At 42.6% G+C, this 24285-nt stretch overlaps 1 protein-coding gene across 1 annotated transcript in view; it reads right to left on the bottom strand.

Annotated features, from left to right (window-relative positions):
* Window positions 1–24285, bottom strand: part of LOC144953784 (synaptic vesicle glycoprotein 2C-like) — an 88613-nt gene that overhangs the window by 26991 nt on the left and 37337 nt on the right. Inside the window, exons 5-9 of the mRNA XM_078884429.1 lie at window positions 23559–23692; window positions 21810–21899; window positions 17731–17841; window positions 13373–13461; window positions 10213–10377 (exon numbers count right to left, since the gene is read on the bottom strand). Of these exons, the coding sequence (XP_078740555.1) occupies window positions 10213–10377; window positions 13373–13461; window positions 17731–17841; window positions 21810–21899; window positions 23559–23692 (589 nt within the window). The remainder of the gene's footprint in view (window positions 1–10212; window positions 10378–13372; window positions 13462–17730; window positions 17842–21809; window positions 21900–23558; window positions 23693–24285) is intronic.

Below are 24285 nucleotides of genomic sequence, written 5' to 3'. Positions count from 1 at the left end.
AGAGCCTCGGCACCATACTCGACTAGAATGTGTTGTTTGTTCAAAATATAGTCAAGTTCTGAAATTTTCATATCAGGGCTCTACGACACATTCGGCCACTATTGAGCCATGACATGGGAAACACAGTGATGTATAGCATAGTATCGACAAGGCTCGATTAATGCAACTCACTATTCTACGGGACGTCTGGTAAAAACATTACCAAGCTGCAGCATATACAACATTCTTTTGCATGTGTCATGACGGGTCCTGCAAGATCTGACCATGTCTGTCCAGTGCTCACTGAGCTACATTGGCTTCCTGTTGCCGAACTAATACATTATAAGGTCGCACTCATTACATCACAGTGATTGCCACAAATGATCACAATACCTTGCTGATCTCGTCAAGAAGCATAAACCATCAAGTGAATTCTGGTCATCCTCACAGCGGTTTTTGGCTTGCCATTGAACAAACACAGTCACTGCATCACGCGCTTTCAGATGTGCTTCTTCCGCCATCTGGAATGCTCTTCCTTCCGATATTAGTAAGTCACTATAACTATGCACTTTTAAATCTAGATTGAAAATATTTCTTTATAACTGCTTTTTGTGTTTAGTTTGTTGTCCTTCCACGCACCACCAATAAGCACGGTTGGCTACATACGGTGCGAAAGCAGTTCAAAATACATAGCAAAGCATATTCTAAATGAATCATCTCCCGACTGCTTTTGCTTTTGTTATCCATAAAGAATGTTGATACAAATACACTGTGAAAACTTTCATGCCTGTCTCCATGGTCAAGCGAGCAGTGGACAATGATCATCTCTCTCGGTCCTGAGCCTATGGTGAAAATATGCATTCCTATGACAAAGATGAGTTACTTCAAAGGAGAACAATTGTCCTTAATTATTGCTTTGATGCAAACAATACAGTATAATACTGATGTAACATCTATATAAGGGAGGGGCAATTAGCGCAGTGGTTAGCACACCACGCTATAAATGCGACAACCTGAGTTTGATTCCTATACACAACTAACATCAGTGGCAAGTGCTATCTTAACCAGTGCTTGGCCGTTACCTTCACTGGCCTACAATGACAGTGTGGTTAAGTCAACCCCGTGGCCTATACGGCATGGGAGACCTTCACTCAAAAGGGTCGCAAATGATTTACATTTCAAGCACTGCATCTAATGAAGATATGCAGAGAAACGCACGGAGGAATGTAATACAATTCAAGAGGAGCATAATTATTAGATATAAATACTGTAAAACAAAATGTGCAACTCTCATGAATCCCAAAAAATCCCCCATCAAACACTGCATCGTCCTCAGTGTGGTCCAGCTTTAGACACATAATCTGTAAAGCTCTTTATCTGGCTGCTCTCTCATCTACATTTTAATATGCATGTGGAATGCCTCAATAAATTAAAATGTAAATTAGGGTGCGCATAAAGAATTCATGTTTATTTCCCCATGACTACCTGGAAATTAGTTATTATATTAATCTCATTTCCATATCTTGATTATGGAGATATATTATATGCAAATAAACTGCTGTATACATTTGTGTATGTACGAATATATATAGCTATATACATATAATTGAACATATATTACTAATGTGGTCCTGTACAACACTTAAAATTCCTCTCGCTGCCTTTGCACTTAAGACTGCTTTGTGGAGGTGGCTCAGCTGGCAATGGTAAAATGCTGGGTGCAAATCCGTATCCTCAAGTGTGGAGAATTTACGATGGTCTCAGCCCAACAATCACCAACGACTGCAACATCCCATTCAATTATTTTTTTTACAATTAAATAAGAAAACATTTCAGCTGTGACAATTAAGCATTACAATCAGTAGCAGGGTGAGCGAGAAAGTCCTTGGGGGAAGAAAAAAAACCTTCCGTGGGCCATCCTAAAATTCTAAGGGCTTCACTGCTCCTCAACAAATCATCGTGGACAGTTTGTGTCATGAAATTATGCTGATAGCACACTCCGGATAAGTGTGAGAGAAAATAAATAAATATACACATACTCCTCATTAAGTCAATGTTAATGACTAACATTGTGTTTTAATTTTTGTAATAAATACATGTATTTTGCGTCAATTTAAATTCTCCTCATCATAGGCCTGGGTGTCTCGAGAGACAATTTTTTTGCGCCTTACGAGGTCAGCTGTAGGTTTTGCAGCGCCTAGAATGACTTAGAAGGCCAATCCTTGAGTGGCAGTCCTTGCCACAGCAATTGCAAGTGAATGCGGTGGCAGCTCCAGAGGTATTTATTGCTTTTTCTTTACGTCGCTCCCTCTTGGTCTGCCAAGCAGTGTGAATTTTCTCCTTGCCTCTCCTGAGGCCTGTTTTCACAGCCTGCTGCCAGCTGAGTCGGTCGCCGGCAGTTTTCTCCTAGTCATTTGGGTTAATGTCACAGCTCTTCATGTCCCGTTTACAGACATCTTTGAAGCGCAGGACTGGGTGACCAGTGGCCCGTGTGCGTGATGCCAGCTCGCCGTACAAGACATCCTTGGGTATTCTGCCATCCTGCATGCGGAGCACGTGTCCAAGCCATCTCAGGCGCCTATGACCGAGTAGAGAGTACATGCTGGGAATATTGGCCAAGTTGAGGACTGAGGCGTTGGGAATGCGATCTTGCCATCTGATACCGAGGATGCACCTAAGACAGGGGTCGGCAACCTACGGCTCCGGAGCCGCATGCGGCTCTTTACGGGCTGCTTCTTGACAATATGTACGTATGTACAGTATGTACTCAGATGCATTGCGGCTCTTGAAATACTGAATTTTGTACCGAATTGGAAAGAAATGGCTCTTCTTGTTATTTTGGTTGCCGACCCCTGGCCTAAGACATCGGAGGTGGAATGTGCTTAGTCGATGTTCTTGATGGGCGGATGTTGCCCAGGACTCAGACCCATAGAGGAGGGTGCTAAGGACGCAGGCCCGATACACCTGTACTTTGGTGTTGAGCGTTAGAGATTTGTTCTCCCACACTCTTTTGGTCAACCTGAGCATAGCTGTAGACATCTTCCCAATGCGCTTGTCAATCTCTGTGACAAGGAACAAATTGCAGGTGATGGTGGAACCCAAGTAGGTGAAGTCCTGAATGGCTTCCAGGGTGTAGCTGCCAATGTTTATGGAAGGGGTGTCTCTGACATCCTGGCCCATGACATTGGTCTTTTTCAGACTGATTGTCAGGCCAAAGTTGTTGCAGGCATTGGCAAGGTGGTTGATGAGTGTCTGCAAACCTTGCTCTGTGTGAGCTGTCAACGTGGCATCATCAGTGAATAGGAGTTGTCTGATGAGGACTTCGCGGACTTTGGTTTTGGATCTGAGACGGCCAAGGTTGAAGAGTTTGCCATCAGATCTTGTATAGAGAAAGACTCCCTCTTCTGCTGTCCCAAAGGCATGTGTGAGCATAAGTGAGAAAAAGATGCCCAACAGTGTTGGGGCAAGCACGCACCCCTGTTTAGCACCGCTGAGTATGGGAAATTCCTCTGAGGTGGTGCCGCTGTGCTGTATTGTTCCTTTCATGTTGTCATGGAAAGAGGAGATGACTGCCAGCAGTTTGAAGAGGCCTCCCCTACTGATGAGGTCAAAGGCTTTCGTAAGATCAATGAATGCCAAGTGCAGGGGCATTCTCTGTTCTCGACATTTTTCCTGTAGCTGACGCAAGGAGAAGGGCAAGTCAATCGTGGACCTTCCTGCTCTGAAGCCACACTGAGCCTCAGGATACGTCCTCTCAGCTAGTATCTGTAACCTGCTGAGGACCACACGGGCAAAGGTTTCCCCCACGATGCTCAGCTGGGAGATGACGCGGTAGTCATTGCAGTCCCCACGGTCACCCTTGTTTTTATACAGGGTGATGATGTTGGATTCTTTCATGTCTTCAGGCATTGCTCCTTCTTCCCAGCACTGGCAGATAAGTTCATGGAGTTTTGTGAGAATTTAAATTCTAAAAAATTCATATCACGCTTTCCATTCCGTATTGTGATTTCAGTGTATCCAAATGTCTTTGTTATCATAGTGATATTTATAATTTATATAGCCTTTTCTAGCTTTCACCATTAGCATTATAATTACTATTTGCTCACAAGGCATGCTACAAAAGGTTGATGTCCCAGTTAATGCAGGTACTCATTCCAAAAATGAAGCGTTGCAATCTGAGATAGTGTATAAATTATAAAACGGTCACGTTCCCAAAAAATAGATTTGGCAAATAAAAGTATAATTATGATGTCACACATTGCTTATCAGAATAAAAGTTAATCTCACGTAATTTCACTGATTGATAAACATGAATGTTGATAGTTTTAGAAGCTGATTAGACAAGATACAGAATTTGCTTCCTTACATATATACCAAATTTGCATATTTTCCAATGATTACTCTTTTGCTTTCTGTGTGGAAAAATACTTTTGTGTTACTGTTTTTTGTTTATTTTATACGTGTTTATTTAGGTTTGTAATATTTTAGGTGAACTCAGCCTGAAACTGTATGTTCCATTCAGTGTTAAATTTAAACTTTTAGATTTTCACACCATATATATTACAATTAACATGATTTGCTGATTTTCAGTTTGTTTTTGCTACAAAGTTTCTTAATGTTTCCAAAATCTCTATATTTAAACTAGGTGTTGTCTCATCATCTATCATCTATATATATAAAAGGGAAATTTGTGAATGTCTCTGTTCAAAATGTTTAGCATACTTCCCGACATGCAACAAACTTGAAATGTGGCATGTGGGTAGCTTCCAGACTGTACACAATGCAAAAAGTATAAAAATAGACTTTAGTATTTTGGGGGGGGGGGGGCACAATAATGGATATAATATATTGCACGGCAAGTGAGCGGTGACGTCACATCTGTGATGTCACCCGCATGCGGCAGCGTCACGCAGTGTGCCTGCTGACGTCACGCATCCCACCCCCCCACCCTCCGCGTAGGCCGTGTATTAATCCAAGACAAGAATCCAAGTCTCGGGCGAAGCCGGGTAGTAAAGCTAGTACTGTATATTATATTTGTTCTGAATAAAACATGCCTCCACTAACACATTTCATAACTAAAAAAAAGCTTGAAAACAAATGTCGTGTTTGTTTCAAGTGATACACCTGTCATGACCATGATTTTAGAAATATAGTCGGAATCTGTGTTATTTTATATACAGTAATAACCTAGTTTACATTGGGTATGCGTTCCTGAAAGTTGCAACGAATATCGAATCGACGTAAATCAAAGCAAATGTAGTCCGCACGTGGCGAGGGCTAAAGAAAGACAACAGAGGGTATGGTGAAGCTGTGTGTTAATGTGCACATCTTCATCCTAGACATATCCACAATGTTACTTTATATTGCGAAAAATACTTAAAATACTGTACTCAACACATACAGTACACGATATTTAAAAAAAATCACCAAAATACTAAAGATAAATAATATATTGTAGTCTACAGTACAGTTCATTTATTCATGCGCGACGCAAAGTAGCTCGTGTCCAGGGTAGGTGGAGGTGAAGGCTGAGGTGACGGATATGAGAACGGACGGATGATGCTGTCAGTGACGTGGATTGAGGTAACGCAAATCAGGTCGTGGTTTGAATAAAGGGACGAGGTATTTGCGAATCGATGAAAAAGCGGGGGTATTACTTTACCACTAAAATCAAACTGGCTCTTCACTTGATACACGGTCATTAGTCGCCAGTCATGTCCATCAGCCTTTTCGCTAACTGTCCTGCCCAAGCCCATTTTTATCTCACCTATGGCTTGTGTTTGTTTCTAGAGCCATGTGTTCCTTTGTCTGTCTCTCAGTTTAATGCCAAGCATCCATGCCTCTGTGTGCACTTTTAAAAATTGGTTAACATTTTTCCTTGTCGGGCTCCATGTTTCTCATCCACGTCACAGCTGACAGTGTGCACTGATGGCACAAACGGTATGCTCGTTTTCATGATCACATTCAACGTTCCAAAGCTACTCTACTGCAATTTGTGTTCATCTCTTTATTTCATTGTTTCCATATTTCTGCTTCGTCTCAGCACATGACAGAAGTATAACGGGGGCTCTGAGGCCAAGCATGGTCATGGTTCACCGCCAGAGGCGGGTTTGTCAGGGCCAGCAAGGCCTCCTCTGCTGGCCTAGAGATTGTCAGAATCAAAAAATTATATATTTTTTATTTAATGCTATATTTATTTTACAAAGTTCGTTTCCCTCAGTCTATTAACGTCACTTCATTGCTACTCTCTCCCTCAGTTGCGCTGCTTCCAGTGCAGCTCGTATAAATTAAAGCTTTGATCCAATCAGATTTTCCACCTGTGCTGTCTCCGGGTGAAAAATCTACCCTGAGGCCTTCAGAATGTCGAGAGAATCCCCTGTACTGTTGAAGTAAATGGGGGCGATGCTGTTGATTGTCATTCTTTAACCAATCAAATTTCGAGTTTGCCATGTTGGGCGTATTCTTTGACACGCCGGAGCCTTCGAGCTTGCCTAGCCGCCTACGTTAGCATTTTTCGCGTGGCGTGATCGGAGGGCCAGTTCGCTAACTGAAGTAAAACTAGCTAGCACATAACGTAGCATCATCTAAACTTAATCTAAACTTTCTTTCGTGACGCTTAGATTTTTAGATGTAGTGCTTTAGATTTTTTGTTTAGATTTTTACTTAGCCCTGTTGTTTTTCAACGCACAATGGCTGAAGGAGGAGAATACATGGATTTGGTGGTGGATTTACTGGCAAAACCTTTTTGAAAAGGACCTTTCAAGAAAAGCTGGAAATTGTGAGGAAAGGTCGACCAACCCCGCATCTAGCAGCCCTGTCCCAGCCAGGGAAAGGATTAGTGCGGCACTTTCAATCGAGCAACTACGAAAGTTACACCTGGCTTACAGCGTCGAAGGAACATTGCAAATTGTATTGCTGGGAATGCCTGTTGTTTGCAACCGACCGATATGGTGTTTGGAGCCACGCTGGGTTTGCAAACCTGAATTGCCTAACCAAGGCAGCAACGAGACACCAAAGCACGGCAGGACACTTGCAAGCAACGGTGCTATTGAAAACGTTCGGAGACACCCGAGTGGATCTACAACTCGGTGAACAAATGCGAAGCGAAACGGAGCTCCACGACGAAAAGGTCAAGAAAAACAGGGAAATGCTGAAAAGACTGATCGATTGTGTCATATTTCTGGGTAAACAAGAGCTCTCATTTAGGGGACACGATGAAAGCAAGGAGTCCACAAATAGGGGTAACTATGTCGAGCTTATGTCCTTTCTGTCCGAGCACAGCAAAGGCTTGCATTACCACACTTTCCACTAACAAAGTGTTTACTGGGACTTCAGGCAAGATACAAAACGACCTGATTAGTGCTATAGCTGAAGTGATGGGAGAGGAGATTAAAAGGGAGATCAATAAAGTACCTTTTGTCGCAGTTATGGTGGACGAAACTACAGATGTCAGTACTGCAGCCCAGCTGGCACTGGTGCTCCATTATGTGACAGACACTGGTGTTAAGGAGAGCTTTGTCAGTTTTGACGATGTTACGAGTGGCAAGCGGACTGATGACATTGCCGCTCTCATTATCCGATTCCTGGAGGAACACGAATGCCTGGATAAAGTTGTGGCCCAGTGCTTTGATGGCTCTGCCGTCATGGCATCTGGACTAAATGGGGTGCAGGCTAAAGTTAAGGTGAGGGCTCCTATGGCTTTATTTATACATTGCTAAACACATCGACTTAATTTAGTACTGACTCAAGGGGCATCGAAGCTTAGAGAATGTAGGATCTTTTTTGCACATCGCAATGGCCAAGCTGCGTTTTTTTCCAGATCCCCTAAGCGCAAGCAGCTGCTTGACGATATGTTTCAGCAGCGTCTTCCTCGTGTGGCACCAACAAGGTGGCAATATAGTTCTAGATTGATCAGCACAGTCTGTGAATAGAGCGTTGCCCTAAAGGAGCTATTTGAGCACATATTTGAACACCATGATGAGTATGACAAGGATTCCGTGCGCTGTGCTGATGGATAGAATGCACGTCTGGATGATTTTGAGTTTTGTTTTTTTTGCTTTACACTTTTCACGTCATTTTAGAATATTCGGATGTGCTTTTTGGAATACTGCAGAACAAAACACTCGATGTACAATTCTGTATGACAAGAATGGACGAATTTTGTGACACCATTGAGAGGGAGAGAGAGCAATTTGGTGAGATTTATGACTCTACTGTGTGCGAAACAGGTGCACACGGAAAGGCCAAGCGCAGGGGGACATTCGCGCAAGGTACCTGAAACACCACAGCGACATTTTGGACAACATCATTGCCCAGATACGGAACTGGATAAAAAACCACGAGAAAGCCATGTTTCTCTCCCTCCTCGACCCTCAACAGTTTCAGACATATCGGAAAAAAATCCCGAATGCGGCCTTCTCCAGCTGAACGCAGAGCCACGGAACTCTCTTCGACCTGCCCAGGCTTAAAACAGAACTGACTGTAATGTATGTTATGCCTGATTTGGAAGGAAAAAGCCCTGCTGACCTCGCTTTCCTTCAGCAGAAAGATCTATGTGGGAGCATGCGTCAACTTTACGCATTGGCATGTTTGGCGGTGACCATCCCGGTGTCTACTGCCTCTGTCGAGCGGACATTTTCAGCCCTAAAACGCATTAAAACACATTCAAGACATAAGACTGAGCAGGCTCGACTGTCAACACTGGCCTCCGTGGCAATCGAGAATGGCCCTTTATTGGAACTGAAACGCACCGATGTACTGTACAACCGCGTCATTGAACTCTTTGTAAAGAAAGAAAGGAGGATGGAGTTTGTCTTCAAATGATGAGCAGCTTTGGTAAGTTTGATGGATTTGTATGAATCTTTACTCACCGGGCCCGGCGCCACGAGGGGTCTTAAGGGTATGGCTTAGTATTTTTGTTCTAGATTTGAAGCTTTCATGACTACAAGGACTCATACTCTTAGGTTTTTTTCGGTAAACTCACGTAGGTAAAAATAAAAAATATATATAAAAAGTAAAATATAAAATAATAATAATAAATGAAAATAAATCAATTAAATCACGACGTTTCAGAGGCAACACAAGCTTCCTTCATCAGGTGTAAAAAGGCACAGCAAAATAACTAGTATTATTATTATTTTTTAGTATTTTAGTATTTAGTTGTATTTTTTGCCCCCTCTGTTTATGCGTTATGTATCTATAGAAAAATAGCAAAGACAACAATGATTGGCCGAGATACATGTGACTATGGCTTAGCTGTTGTTTCAGAACCATAGACAGTGATGTTTGTTGTGTGTGTAGGTGCCGCACTGTCAATAGAATTGAAACAGAGTGGAGGAGATCGATAGACAGACAGACTTAATCTTGGCGCCGGGCCTGTTACTTGCTATTTATTATTATTGCTTGCATAATATCGTTGCTGCTGGTGTGAATGATGTTCCGATTTTGTGGCATGGCTGTGCCTTTGAGTGTGCATGGTGGCATGTGCGTTTAGGCCCAGCAGCTTGGCTGGAATCTGGGGAAGCCTGTTGAATCCTGATTGTGTTATTTGTGTTTCACAGCATTTTTGCTTGCTTGGTGGTCGTATGAGTTAATGTGACTGGTTGTTGTGAGTTTGTTCTTATTTCTTTGGTAATGACATTCATTTGGGCTATGCGATATTTATTTGTGATGCTGCATCCTGTCATACTGCGTAATAGTGGTACATCCTTGATGGGATCAGTCACCATGTATTCATGTCTCTGCAATTAGTGTATTGTAACTCTCATAGGTGTTGAGCCTCGTGTTAAATCACTTTATTCCACTCGATAAAGGTTACTGTCACTGAATATGGGGTGGTTACGTCGAATGACAATAGCCTATAGCCCTCGTGTCATGGTGAGGTTATTCGAAGGCGGTTTAATTGTGGGAGGATAGCACTGAAGGCCTAGGTGTAAAATACACGGCCCGCCACTGTTCACCGCCCACGTGGCTCGCCATTGAACAAAGACGGTCATTGTATCTCGTACTTTCAGATGCGCTTCTGTGGCCGTCTGGAATGCTCTTCTTTCCAATATTAGGAGGCCACTGGAGCTATGCACTTTTAAATGTAGAATGAAAACTAATTTCTCTAGAACCGCTTTTTTTGTTTAGTTTGTTGTCCTCCCCCCCCCCCCACATCTCCGATTAGCACAGTTGGCTACATACGGTGCGAATGAAGTTCAATATACACACACACATGCGATGTACACTCACTTGTCATTGATGAACTCCCCATTGAGGTGGATCTGATTGACGAGAGAGAAGTTAAACGTGGAGCCATGGATGCGCTCCCCAACGTGCACCTTCGTGTGGTGGTGGTATTCCTTTTCCTGGAGGTCTTTTATCACCTCTGGGAACCACACCGACAGCCCGTAGTAGCTGTGTGACACAGTGGCATCAAGCATGGATCAAAGAGCTGGGACCGCATTCATATGCACATGGCATGCCACTGCTGTTCACGGTCACAGAGGAGGGCTGCTGGTAAACAACAGGCACTTAGAAAAGAGCACTAAAGGGAATAGTAGCCACATAGATAACTGCATTCGTTATTTATAAGCCAGTTAATTGTATATACATTTTCAACCACGAAAGCAAAGTTTAATATTTTAATTTGTAGGCATAGAGTTGCTTGTTTAAAGAACTTTACAACCGCCTTCGCCCCCTCCCCGCCTTGCCCCCCTCCCGCCTTGCCCCCCCCCCCACCTTGTCCCCCCCGCCTTGCCCCCCCCTGCCTTGCCCCCATCCCGCCTTGCCCCCCCTCGCCTTGCCCCCCCCCCCCCTACCTTGACCCCCCCCCCCCCCGCCTTGGCCCCTGGCGGCCTGATTTCCGCGATGGTAATATTAGATTTTATTTCACTCATCTCTGATTGACTGTAAAAAAATGTGTTGCATAACTGTGCATGAGTTCCCATACATCAGTGCAGTCTACTCGAAAATGTTGTTTTATTAAATATAAGCTTGTACCTTATTCTTGGGTCTTTCAGTAAAGTCACGTAGATAGGTTCAAAGAAAATAACAAAAATAAATAAATAAAAACTACGACGTTTCGATCGCAACACAAGCAGTTGTCATCAGGAGAAAAAAATCGCAGGAAAGCTGCTTAGGCAGGATGTTTTAAAGGTTTAAAATGGGTGTAGCCCAAGGGTCATAAACAAAGTGGGCGGGGCTAGTGATGTTAATGTGAGAGATTAGCATGTCAATGTAAGATCGCAGAGCTACCGCCACATCGAGGAAAACAAGCAACGGTGGCTGTTAGTGAGACATTTATCCTGTTAATGTAAAGACATTTTACCTGTTAATGAGAGAGAGTCGAAAATAGCTACTAACATCGGAAGGTAGGATGGAAACATCACAGCCAGTTATGACTTAACTGGTTAATAACGTCCTTCCAATGATTGCTCAGTTTATACCCATAATAAAAAAAAATGTTCGTGCTTTAAATCTTATCAGCAGCACCAGGGCTCGAACTATGGGTCACTAATGCTAGATTGCCAATTTGAAAGACACTTTATAAAACCGAGTTTGGATTATTTGGCTGCTGTAAATTTCCACATGTAAGCCATTTTTTAAGCCAGGTAGCGTCTGAAAAAGAATGAACAGCTCAATGGGCTTTCGTTTTAGTTTATTTATTTTTAGTGATTTGCATACCTTTCCTATACTTTGCACTCCTATCGTTTTTTTGTGTAACTTTCTGACCCGCCCCGACTGGACATTTGCGAAAAGAGCTTCATAGCTCATCGGATTTCCCCAGGATAAATAAAGATTCTGATTATTATAATTAGACGAGTAACCAGGCTCCGTGGGCTCAGCCCCTCCGAACCCAAACCAGCCTCTCCCAACCCCATACTGCTTTGTGTTGGGAGGTCAGGACACAATCTTAACTTTCTTTTCACAGGGTTTAGTAAAACATGGGCTAGGTTAGAGCATTATAAAGCAAATATCCAATTTTGCTTACCTTTCTGCTGTCCTTCGTTGACATTCATTATTTCCTGGAGGTTAAAATTAAGCAAGTGACATCACGAGAAGTGCGTCTCGTTTCTGAGTTGACCCTACGGTGACTCAAGTGGTTCTGGTGTTGCCCGCGGGGGTAAAAGCATTATGCTCAGTTTAGAAAAGGAGTTCAGTTACCCAATTTTGGGGTCAAATGAGTGGGCTGCCATGAGCACCTGGGATCATTTGTTCAGTCCAGTGCAAGCGAGGAGCGAGAAAGAGCCTTACTTATGGCAGAAACGAGGCAATATTATGCAATCACTGATCTCAGAGAATCATGCATGACCAAGTATGAATATTGCTTTGTTAATGCAAAATTAATTATCGATCATTTTAAACTATCAACCAGTTCAATATTATTTAAATGTATGCATCTCGGGTTAACATATAGGCAGCCGCTGGGGATCAAACTGTTGTTCTCAAGTGTTGTCATTTGATGGTCTCAGCCCGATCACTAATGATTGCACACACAAAGCAAGGTGTGGAATTCGTTTAAATACTTCAATTGGTTAAACTTCAGTTCTGAAAACTGAAAAATATATCGATTTGAATGCCATGCAACGTACATCTCTTTGTAACATGACATTTGTGGACAGTGTGCTTCCTATTACGTTGAGGAAAAAAAGTTATTCAAAAGGATCTCGGAAGAATTTCTCTGAAATCAGCTTTCGTGGGAAATTCTCTAACACACAGGGGTATGCACTGCTCTGCAAGTGTTCTGAATTAACATTTATTCTCGTTAAAAGTATTTGGCTGCAATACACTTCCACATGATAAGCCACTTCATTAAGCTCGGTCGCTTCTGAAAAAGAGCTTTCTAGCCCAGTAGACCTAAACTGGTAAAATAAAAATGTTTTGATAGTTTATAGTCTCATTATGTGATGGCAGTAGCCCAATTGGACGTTTTTAAACATTATTTGGAGCGGAGGCAAAAATGTGCCGAGCACCGTATAAAATGCAGATGTCTTCTTGCAATATTCATTATACTGGTAGGAACCTCCTGGTTACACCAGCCCACAGGGGATTATTGTGTCCGTCGTGCAGGGAGGGGCTGGGTGGGGAGGGTGGTGCTGGGTGGGGGGTGGGAGGGGTGGGGCTGGGTGGGAAGGGGCTGGTCACCCCGTGGTGCCCTTATATCAATGTTAAACCTACTCACGCTGGCTTGTGCCCGCCCTCACAGTCGGGCATATTTGCAGAATACACCACGCCGCCGTTGACCCTGGCCATTGACCGAGCAACCCAACGTTCCTACCAGCTCCCTCCGCAGGAATGTGTTAATCTGACATCACTTTGAAAAGCACTCCAAATTAGTGTTGACCAAATGTTCGAGTCACAATTACAAAAGTTAATGGGTGAAAGACGTGCAGCTTGCGAGGTGTGTTACCTGAATGAGAGTGTGAGCCAGATGGTCAACAGCTTCAGCATATCTCTCCTCAAGAGCGGTGCGAAACAGTCCAGAAACGTCCTCCAAATCTGTGTGACAGCAACAAAGAGTCCTGGTGCAGCATTTTCTACATTAGCGGGCCTAATTCATGCTCTTGGCAGAAAGGCAATTTCTGTCACTGTTTGTTAAAAAAAACACAACCAAATTGCTTGTATGTCTATCAATGTAGCCATTTTCCCATCCAGAAAATACACAGAACAGTGTTTTCTGTGAGAACATGAATCATGCCCGGGGTCTATGAATAGCTGAAAATCAACCCAGTTGCTCTTTGCCTGCTAAGCATCGCCCGTAAAGATAACACATTCTCGCGTAACATAAACTGCATGCTGCGCAATTCACATTTAACGGAAAATCGTGTATGTTAATGTAACCTTGCTCAAATATTAGAAAACAAATCAATATAATACAATATTTAAAATCCCAATAACTGCCACCAAATGCGTGACTTGCGCGCCCAAAGCGTATCTCCAAATATGGATCTTAGCAGCGGCGCTAGCAGCAGGTAAGGGTGCACCCCATGCCACCTGTCGCCTAGCAGTCAATCTCCTCGCACCCGGCAGTCACCAAAGCCCAGCGTGGGGGTTACAATCACATGCTCTGGTACGCTCTCATCATGCGCTCCCATTAGGTAGTGTGCAAACATATATAGCAGAGGTGGCCAAACATCCTAACCAACCACGAGCACCAGACCAACATTTTCATACAGCCGAGAGCCACAAGACACACATGGTCGTCACGCGGCTGGCTCGCTTGCACTGGTTGCCTTTGCAGTTTTAAATTTGAGATCTGCAGAAGCCCTATGGAACTGCCCCACGGCTGGCTCTGCTGCCAAGAGAGAGTGCCATGGGGGCTGCTCCCACGTGCACAGATTTTTCTTGTTTCAAATAAAGCTATACTGAAATGTTAAAGTCAGATGGGTCTCTATTGATCCGCACTTGAATTGCCCGGGAGCGACATGCGGTCGCGGTTGGTCCACCCCTGGTATATAGCATCCATTAGTGTTCATCACATACCAGCTGCGCGTTCACAGAATGGTAACCTTTGCGACTGATGTTGACGTACATCTCAGCGGCCGCTGAAGGCCACCTGATAGCCACATGCAAGCCGTCAATACTGCCAATTACCCCTGAGAACCCAGCCATCACACACAATTCTCACTGGGCATAAGCGCCCTCCTGTCTGCTGTGAAGACAATGGCAGCTTGATTAAATGGTTAGATACTGTCACCAAGGTGCAGATGACCTTTTGTGTTTAGCGACAGGACATCACACACAAGGTCACCTGCATAGGAGTAGACTGACCTAGTGATGTAAGAATATAATGTTGCTTCAATTTTCATGGCCAATTATACCTCCTAGCTGGGATGGTGCCTACGCACTAGTGGACCTGGCAATTCACCCAGCTGCCTTAAGGCAACTCGGGAAAATATTTAGCTCATCATTGCTGTCATATTGACAATTAAGAAAAGTAAATGGGCTTGGACAGAACAAATCACGGGACGGGATGATTGCTGATATACGAGACTGGTTATGGAATGGCAGCCAAAGGACAGATAGTGTCCAAGAGGATAACCACCGTGAAGATGGAGCAATGAGATTATCTCGTGTGCAGGAGTGAGTTGGATTGTGGCAGCACTGAACCGAAGGGATGGCGATGGCGCGGAGAGGCGTTCATCCAGCAGTGGATAGACAATGGCTGATGATGATGATGACGATGTTGCTAGCAATTGTCATTGATCATTAATTTACTATGAGCAACTGTGGAAAGTTGATAATAGCGTGAGTGCTGTATAGCCAAAAAAAACACGTTTTATTGATGAGGAATTAAAAGTAGGGCAAGGTGCTGTCAGCATAAAAACTTCCAATTTATCCTCCACGTTCTGCCTTCCGTACATGGCTTTTTAAATATTTGCAGCATTGTGATGACATTCCAAGAAGGGCTGGAAAGGACAGGAAAAGGTATGTGGGGGAAAGTTCTGCCACATTTCATTGACACTGTTGTACGGCACCGTGGATAGAGCAATCACCAGGCCGCCTCTGTTAGGCACTCACCACAACGAGGAAGCCACGTTTCTGCATATGGTAAAACAGATTATGTATTTTCTGAGGATTGTTCCTAGCTCTGGCTATGTGATGGCTCTGCCTAAGCCCCACTCTCACTTCAGACCTTTCTGAGGCGAAAAAATCCACAGCAGAATTTATTTTCCTCCTGGTGGAAGCCATTTGATTGCAGAGGAATATAGCCATTTCCACAATTGTCAAGTGGGTGTAACCATTTTGTGTTTGGTTTGGTAAAGACAAAAATCAACCCACTTGGTGTTTTACCTTTGAGTTGTTCAGCTACCAATGTCAGCGTCTAATTTCAAGACGTTCACATAAGCCATTTCCGGTAAAAAGTTAATTAATTTGTGATCATTGACTTTAATAAATGCCTCACCAGTTCAGAAAGGGAACGGGAAGTCAATGGCAAGAAAATAGATACACCACTGAGGTGCGATGCATTTGCAGAATGTAAAAAATTACTCTCTCGACCAATTCACTATGAAGACTGCTGGCATATATTGGAGCTTGGAAAGGAATTAAGTGTTAATGATATTTGACATTGAAGGATGATGCTTAATTAAACCAAGTTACAGTGGTAGAATTAAAGGCATGTCCTGTTGCTGCAATTTGATAGTTTAAAGAAGAGTGATTACAATAAAGAGAAAGATATAAATAAATAAAGCTTTACATTTCTGTAAATATAATTAATGTTTAAATAGGTGACTGATGGAATATTACCAACACAATGGTTATGTCAGTACACTAAACTTTTTTTTCAAGCAAACGTCGTAATGAAAATGAAGCATATACACATTTGCCAATTTTAGTAAAGGAAATGCAAGTGGTAATTCTGACAGTTTGTAAATTGTATTACCCCGTGTGCAGCTTTAATGTGTTTTTTTATGTTTACAAATAAGGATCGTACATTTAAGTCAACGTCAATTCCATGAATAATCATTCACAACCATTTGTCCACGTGTAGAGGTCGTGCGGGGTATACGCAAAGGTCAAGTGACCACGCCCAGAGAAATCATTGAAGAAGGGGGCTGGTAAGAAAGGCGCTAAAAAAGGGATAGGTGATTGGGGGGAGAACACCTAAAACGATACACATCGATGGGAAAGAGGAGAGGAAGAGAGAGGGTACATAAGGCAGTGAGAAGACAGAGGGACGTGGGCTCCGGGAAAGAAAACGACAGTCGTCAACAATGGCGTTCGTGCCCTGCAAGTGTTCATGTTGATGTTACTGGAATAATAAAGTTCCCTTAACAGGATGACTTGCGTGGACTCCCTTTCACATCTATGGCTAGATGAGGGCCTTGCCACGCATGTCGGTCATAGCAGTTGGCTGACCAGACAGATAAAACTCGATTTGTGCTCGTAAAACTAAACCTCGTAAACCGGAATGGATTTTCCCATTAATTTTATACGAAAAATTAGGGATGCGTTTCAGACAGTCATTCCATCTCTACTCCTAACCCTAAAATACACCTATATCACTTTCCACAATACAACAAGAATAATACAGAACATAATTATTAAGATGATTGAATAATGAATTGTAAACAAAAATAATTCACTTTTTCGAGGGAAATCACCGAAGATCTGCATGTTGGAATGACTGGAAAGTGATGTGGAGGTATTACTGGTACACTCTAAGGACACCGTAACGCTCTCGCGGATGGATGACGCAGCCTCCCGGGAGCTTCTTGTTTGATCTCATGGTGCGCGTGCCGCGTGAAATTTCGTTTATGTGGAGATTTGATTCGTCAATCAAACAGTGCCCATAATTTGTCAATTACATTAATGCAAAATTTGATAAACCGAATGTTTGTAAATCGAGGGATACCTGTACTTTAATCAAAGTTTGTTGGTGAAAGGGACAGGGCAAGGTTCAGATATCATTCATCACTGACGTTATCCGTGGTAGGGCGTTTATCACTGTACCACTGATCCACTCCATTGATAAACCATACAAAGGATTTCTGCTCAATCAGTCGATATGCAATTGAGATATTGTATGAAATAGCACTTTTTATCCCTTGTGAGGCACTCTTCATGCATGCGTTTGCTCATAATAGAATATCAGAGGAACAAGTTAATTAATTACGATTTTGACTTCCGTTTATTCGGGACCCCGGGGTCCCGCCATAAGGTTCATATGATGATGATGATTAGAGTACAATAATATTTAATCTATTGGTTACGGTGACAATGGCGGCGGTGGAGACGGTTCTTGCGTGTCACCGTTCTGCACACCTTGGAGGCCTCGCAGGTGGCTCTGGCGGCCCAGCGGCGGTGCCACGTCCCCGTGTCAGAGTTCAACTCTGTCACGCCGTCCACCTGCTTCACCACCTTCAGCTGAGTCACCTATGGTTAGGACACAATGCATCACCAATAACAATTGTCGTTATGAGCATTCATTAGTGAATGATGAAATGTGGAACATACTTCATAGTAAACGTCTATGTTAATAAGTTAGAGCACCTGGCAAGATTAATTCATTTGGGTTCATACTCATTAATTTTATATTAAAATCGGCTTTAACTATTAAATGAAAACCCATGGAAACTAAAAGTCTCCCTTTCAAGGGATATCTAGGTCATGAAGTGTAAAGTTTACAAGCATAAAACAAGTGCAATCAGACAAAACGGAGCAATATGCAATGCAGGTATATTTACAATGTATATGAAGAAGAAATACAAAATTAGATACATTTTAAAATGAGGTAGAGTATACAAAGAAGTGCAATTTATACAACTTCAAAAGCATGTGCATCACAACTGTACTTAGAAGGTGAGCGCATATATATACACCAAATGGTGCATGCACACAAAAACATGGCCATCATAACATTTTTTAAATGTGATTCTCTTCAGGCCATATCAGGCCCCATAGTGTAAAGTGCAGTCTCTAACCCGTATACACTCTCTGGCCTTTCTATGTTTGCGCTATGAAGAAGGGCCATTTCCAGAAACGTCGCCTATTATATATATTTTCCTTTCAAGGCCACAATGTTATTGACATATAGGTGTTGACTTCTTTTTCATTTCATGAGCACACAAAGCCAAGCTAAGGTACTTTTGGGGTCCTTAGGGTTCACTGTCAATGCCCAAGACCCAGCGACCAGACAAAGGTACCTGTGTCATTCTTAGGATTATCTGTTCATGCCACAGATTCAGAAAACCGAAGGTACCTTTAGGATTCTAAAGCTCTTCCGTTAAAGCCTGAGGCAAATGATGCGGACTTAGTGGTACCAGAAGATTCTAAGAGTTCAGTGGGAATACTTGAGGCTCGGTCAGAGTAAGGTGCATTTATATTTTTAGTCTTCAGTATTAATGCTCGCGACTCAGACTTAATGAAGCACATTCAGCATTTGGTAGGAAGACGCAGGGAGGGGGTAGGGAAGGATTATCTGGTCCTGACACCAGCACATCAACCCACTTCTGGCTAGGACCGACCATTCACCAACACATGTACACTTGTGTTTTATAAAATAATGATAATATGCTTATGCTGATGATGTACACATGCACACACGTGTCAATTCATGGATCTCATGCTGAAATGAAATGTAAGTTGCTGACAACATTGTATTTGCCTGCGTTGCACCATTCAACATGAGTTGCAGCACTGTGAAATTACAGTGGCGTGTTCCTCTGCAACTCTCACCCTTGTCACGGGCTACATTGTTGTTGATGTACACGCAACAAGCCTCCTGACAGACTAACTTCTATATTCCAACATGGGTGAATGTTTTAAGGCTAAGCAGGTTATTTGGTGATACTGTGTTGGCAGTGGTGCACAAACACAAATAACACAAACTCAACACATTTGTCAATAACACTTTATTTTTATTTTAAGGCGGTATTATTGACAAATGTGTTCAGTTTCCTTGGCTCGATCACCAGATCGGTTACCTGCTCTGGGCCACACAGGTAAAAGGAGAAGGTGGAGGTTGTGTTTGCGACCTTCATAGGCCATATTTAAATTAATGATTAAAAAAATTTACGAACAAAGAACTTGTTTAACATGGTATGTTAACGTGACACATCAAACCATGCAAGTTCAACTGTAGACATCGCATTATCTAATGAATAGTTAAAATATTATTTAAATTAGAACTGAGGTGCCAGGTGGCTCACAGACATCAGAGTGCTGAGCTGTCACTGCTGATTTCCTGGGGTTGAATCTGGGCAGCCGCCAAAATGAAACCGGGTTCTCAATGCCTGTTGCACAATTGTCACGCAAAGAACATTGCCCTACAGCAGGTCGGCTGAGAATAAGAGTTCACTTGAAGGGATCTCAGAAGTAATCTGTGATATCTGCTTCTGGTCTCTAACACGGGGTGTTGCAATGCTCTGAAAAAGTCCCTAATAGAGTCTATAGCTCATGACATGTTCCCAGTGGAAACAATCAGCATACATCATGGGATCTCCCTTGCCAGTACCAAAATATGATAATAGGTTTTTGCATTTTTTCTGGAAACAAAACAGGTGTCAAGATGTTAAAACACCAAACTGAAACCTTTTACAAATAATCATGTCTGCATTAACCACAATACCTGTGGTCAGAATGCAAAAAAAGATCCCATGATGTAGATGCTCACCCCGAGCTCTCATTGCTCTGATAGTGCATTGTCTTTGTGCTGTACGCCTTTTGGTGTCTTCTGGTCTAACACCGATTTGAGACTAGGCTCAAAAGAAAGCTGTCTCTGGTGTGGACCAATCAGTTTCAAAGACAATGCATATATTATCAGAGTATGTTTTTTGTTTGCATTCTGACCACAGGTATTGTGGTTAATGCAGAAATTATTCCTTGTAAAAGGTTTCAGTTTGGTGTTTTAACATCTCAACACCTGTTTTGTTGCCAGAAAAAAGGGGAAAACCTATTATCAATCAGTATACAATGTGTGGATAAGACAATATAAATTGAAACTAAACGTTCAATTAAAGCATTCTCTAAAATGTTATAAATAAATAACTACATTTTGAACCATACATTGAGCACAATAAAATTCCATCTTAAAATTCCATCTTAAAAAATGGAATAAACGTGGACGTAATGTTTGAAAGTGCTGCAGGCCATGCCGTGTTTGCCATCTCGTGTTGGCTCCTACTGTGTGCTGGGATGTGTAATCGCTCACCGCACTGTCTGGCATGTGAAATAACTACACCCTAGGAGCAAAATACACTCAAACACAGAGCAAGAGTTGGCTGGTTCTGTATGATTTCATCCCTTCAAGGTAAGATGCCATTGTATGTTTGATGGGAGTTGAGGAAAATCAATGCTTTTAAACTCAATTGCAACCTTTCCATCGGCTGTGGGAAGAGTCAACAAATATCAATGGATGGACTAGTCCCGCCAAGAGACTGTGGAATATCAGTACATACTGACTCGGGGCTATAAAAACAAGATAAGCACCAGCCCCATTACATATTTGAGTAGGGAGATGGTTTGAATGGTCTGTATCATTGGCTGTTACTGTAAGTAAACTATCAGAAAATTCCATAACACTACACAATATATTTAGCACAAAATACCATACTTATAATAAACGCATTAATGCTTTTATATATAATAGAAATGGAACTAGTTTGTACGTGTTCATTTAATTGTGTGCTTAATTGCCATTTTATAATTGTGCACGCGATTTCAATGAGTGACGAAATCAGTCTTATGGTCAGATGCAAGAGCAAACACGTTCCCTAGTAAACGTTCCTGTATTGTTGTGAAGCTGCCTGTGATGCTGTTAGATTTTTTTCCAAAAGTATTTTATTGAAAGAACTATTCAGGTACACACAGAGGGCATCTATGGGAATTGAAACCAGTATAGATACAATGTGAAGTACAATGATTATTAAGCCTTGACTTAAAGCTTTCGTGACTGCAGGAATAATAACAATAAAAAATGAAAATAAAGTGAATATTTTTATTGACTTTATTTTCATAAAGTGAATATTTTTTATTCACTTTATTTTCATAAAGTGAATATTTTGTATTCACTTTATTTTCATTTAGATTTTTATTACTTTATTGTTATAACTTTTTCTATCTACGTGACTTTACCGAAAGACCCAAAGAATACAATGATTATTACCAACGTTTTCATATTTTGAACCTGTCTATGCCATGTGTTTCAATTAAACTCTATATCCCTAGTATCTACTTCCTTAATTCAGATAACCCTGCAGATACTGTTAGTTTTTTTAATAATCAATTCTAACAGTTTTTCAAGAGCCAAGAACACAGCGGGAACATCAAAGGGAAAGATAAACAACATGTAACAAATAACAGGCCAGATATAATGCAATAGATACTGTTGGTTTTAAACTTACGGTGAACACTTTCTCCGGATGTCCACGTGCCTTCATGTTGGTGTCATGCACTCGCTTCAGAATCATCCATGCTTCATCGTGCTTGCCCATCTGCGTGTCACCGCACAACACAATTCGCACGATTGTGCGCAATCCTCACACGTATTTATAGAAGATGCCCTTATTACGTCGACAGAACACCTTATAGCCAAGCGAGCGCGGCCATTTGTTTCCCTTGATTGACCGGTATTGCTTGAGGCTGGCTTGCCTCGTATTGGCATTTTATTCGTGAGTAGCACGTGTCCCGGGGCAGGCTCACAAACTGAGTAGCCAGCTTCCACATTGCGCCATTCCTGTGATCAAACCATTCCCGTGAAGAGATATTTTTCCCGCGCTGCTGTTGTTTCTGATCGTAGCTCACCGCCTGTGAGATGTCTGCTTTGTTCAGAAGCACAAGCGCATTTAGTCCCGAGTTAAATTGCCCTTTCCCATTGAGATGGAGAAAAAGGGTATGGGGCTGGTTTCACTGCCGTGGGTGTAGTCCTGTGACAATGGGCACGTTTAGAAAACTATGCAAGGGGGTGGAGGGGGTCCTGAATATTAAAACTTTTTAAAATAGGGGCCTTACATGAATTAAAAAAACGAATTCAACACATTTGCTCTGGTAAATATCTAAAAATTACCACTTTTAACCCTGCTTCCCTTGGATCCACCACTGCATGTGTGATACTGCTGAGGTTATTAGCATTGCAGTGTGTTTTAATACTGCTTTTATGCAAAATGTTGGGTTACCACATCGTTTGCTTGGTTACTCAAGGATGTTGCTATTGTGCAATTGTTAACACACTGGACTTTAAATACAGATGTCCCCCATACGGTTTAATCTCTGGCGTTGTCATTAAAGCAATGGGCACGTTTATTGCACTTCTGTTCACCCAGCAGCTGACTGGGTACAACCACAGTTCGTTGATCGGCCGGTCGAATTTGGGGGGGGGGGGGGTGAATTTGTAAGTACTCTCGCCTCTCCCAAAATCTCTGGCCAGCATGGAAGAGTTGGCCAAGAATACCCTATAAATGGTCTCTATAGAACTCCCTGGTAGTGGAGAATTGTAAGGCTACACCTTTACACTACTCAGCTTTCATATAGCTTGCTTATTTTATCTGACAGGACAGCTCACTGAGCGCCATCTCTATGGGGTCAATGTTCATTGTGTGCTGTGGCCCCCATCCCTTGTTGCCTCCGAGCATGCAGTGGGGACATGTGCAAGCCTCGACTCACTTGTTACAATATAAAATAAAAAATAAAACAATGCACTGCTGAATGAAGGCCCTTCCCATGCCCTGTCTGTCACGATTAGCATTTGTCTAAAGATGTATCAGGTTGAGAACAGCCTCAACCCTTCTGTGGAAAGTTCTCTGTGTTTTGTGCAGGTTGTGTTTGCTATCTTCAGTCGGCTTCCACCGTGTGCTGGGTGCTGATTAAAAATGCTCTTATTTAAACTCAATGATATTCTGGGTAATATTTCTTAATCCTCTGTATGCATTTGTTTACATTTAATGCTATAAGTCTGGAATTCTGCCACTAGGCTAACTGGCTGCATAGTGTGCTTCACGTGGCATTGAATATCCGTAGAATATATTATTACAATAATAATCTTTATTTTTATTACCGGATTGATTTTTGGCTAAAAATACAAGTAAATCGTGAGCTGAGAAGGCGAGAATCAGCATCGTGGAAAGGACCGGTGAGGCTTGCGGTTGTGTCTCTACCTCCAGCAGGTGACGTGGGCTCTCGGGCATGAAGGTCAGACACACGATGGAGGCGACTGCTGGGAGCGCACACACGATCACAAAAACTCGCCAGCTGTGGAACTGATAAGCGGAGCCCATGCCGAAGCTCCAGCCTGCACCCCAAGCGAGCACACACAAGACAAACCCAGCAGCGGGCTTGCAAACATCCTGCAGGGCTTCAAGTCTTCATGCTGTGATTTGGCAAATATTTTTGTTTTATAAAACTGTTTACAAGCTAAGCTTTGCTGCAACATCCCGTCGTCTGCACTCGAAAATCTCTGCTGTCCCTCTCTGTGCCTCCTTCACCCTGTACCCAATCACGCTTTCCTTCATTTGCCCGTTTTGCTCCCCTTCACTGGATCAAACTCCCGCTGCACATAAAACAATCACCTTTACGAACCACCTTCCACTCCTTCCTTAAAACAACCCCCCATCTCTTCTCCCGAGCTCATCTTACTGCTACTCCCTGCCCTCGCAACCCCAGCTTAAGACCAGGCAAACCCCAACCCCTTCCTGCCTGTCCTCCCAACTTTCACGGCAACTACACCACCACTTTTAATAACCCCACACTTTATCTCAACCAGCCTCATCTAATGTACCGTTTCATATAATTGCTGTAAAGTGCCTCGGGTTAAGGTGCTATATAAATCTAGCTAGGATATTATGGCTCCTCAATGGTGGTGAATAGCTCTATTCTCTAATGTGG

The sequence above is a fragment of the Lampetra fluviatilis genome, chromosome 3, assembly GCF_964198595.1.
Source record: "Lampetra fluviatilis chromosome 3, kcLamFluv1.1, whole genome shotgun sequence".
NCBI lineage: Eukaryota > Metazoa > Chordata > Hyperoartia > Petromyzontiformes > Petromyzontidae > Lampetra > Lampetra fluviatilis.
The sequence above is the reverse complement of the archived record's forward strand: the minus strand, read 5'-3'. Positions and strand labels throughout refer to the sequence as shown.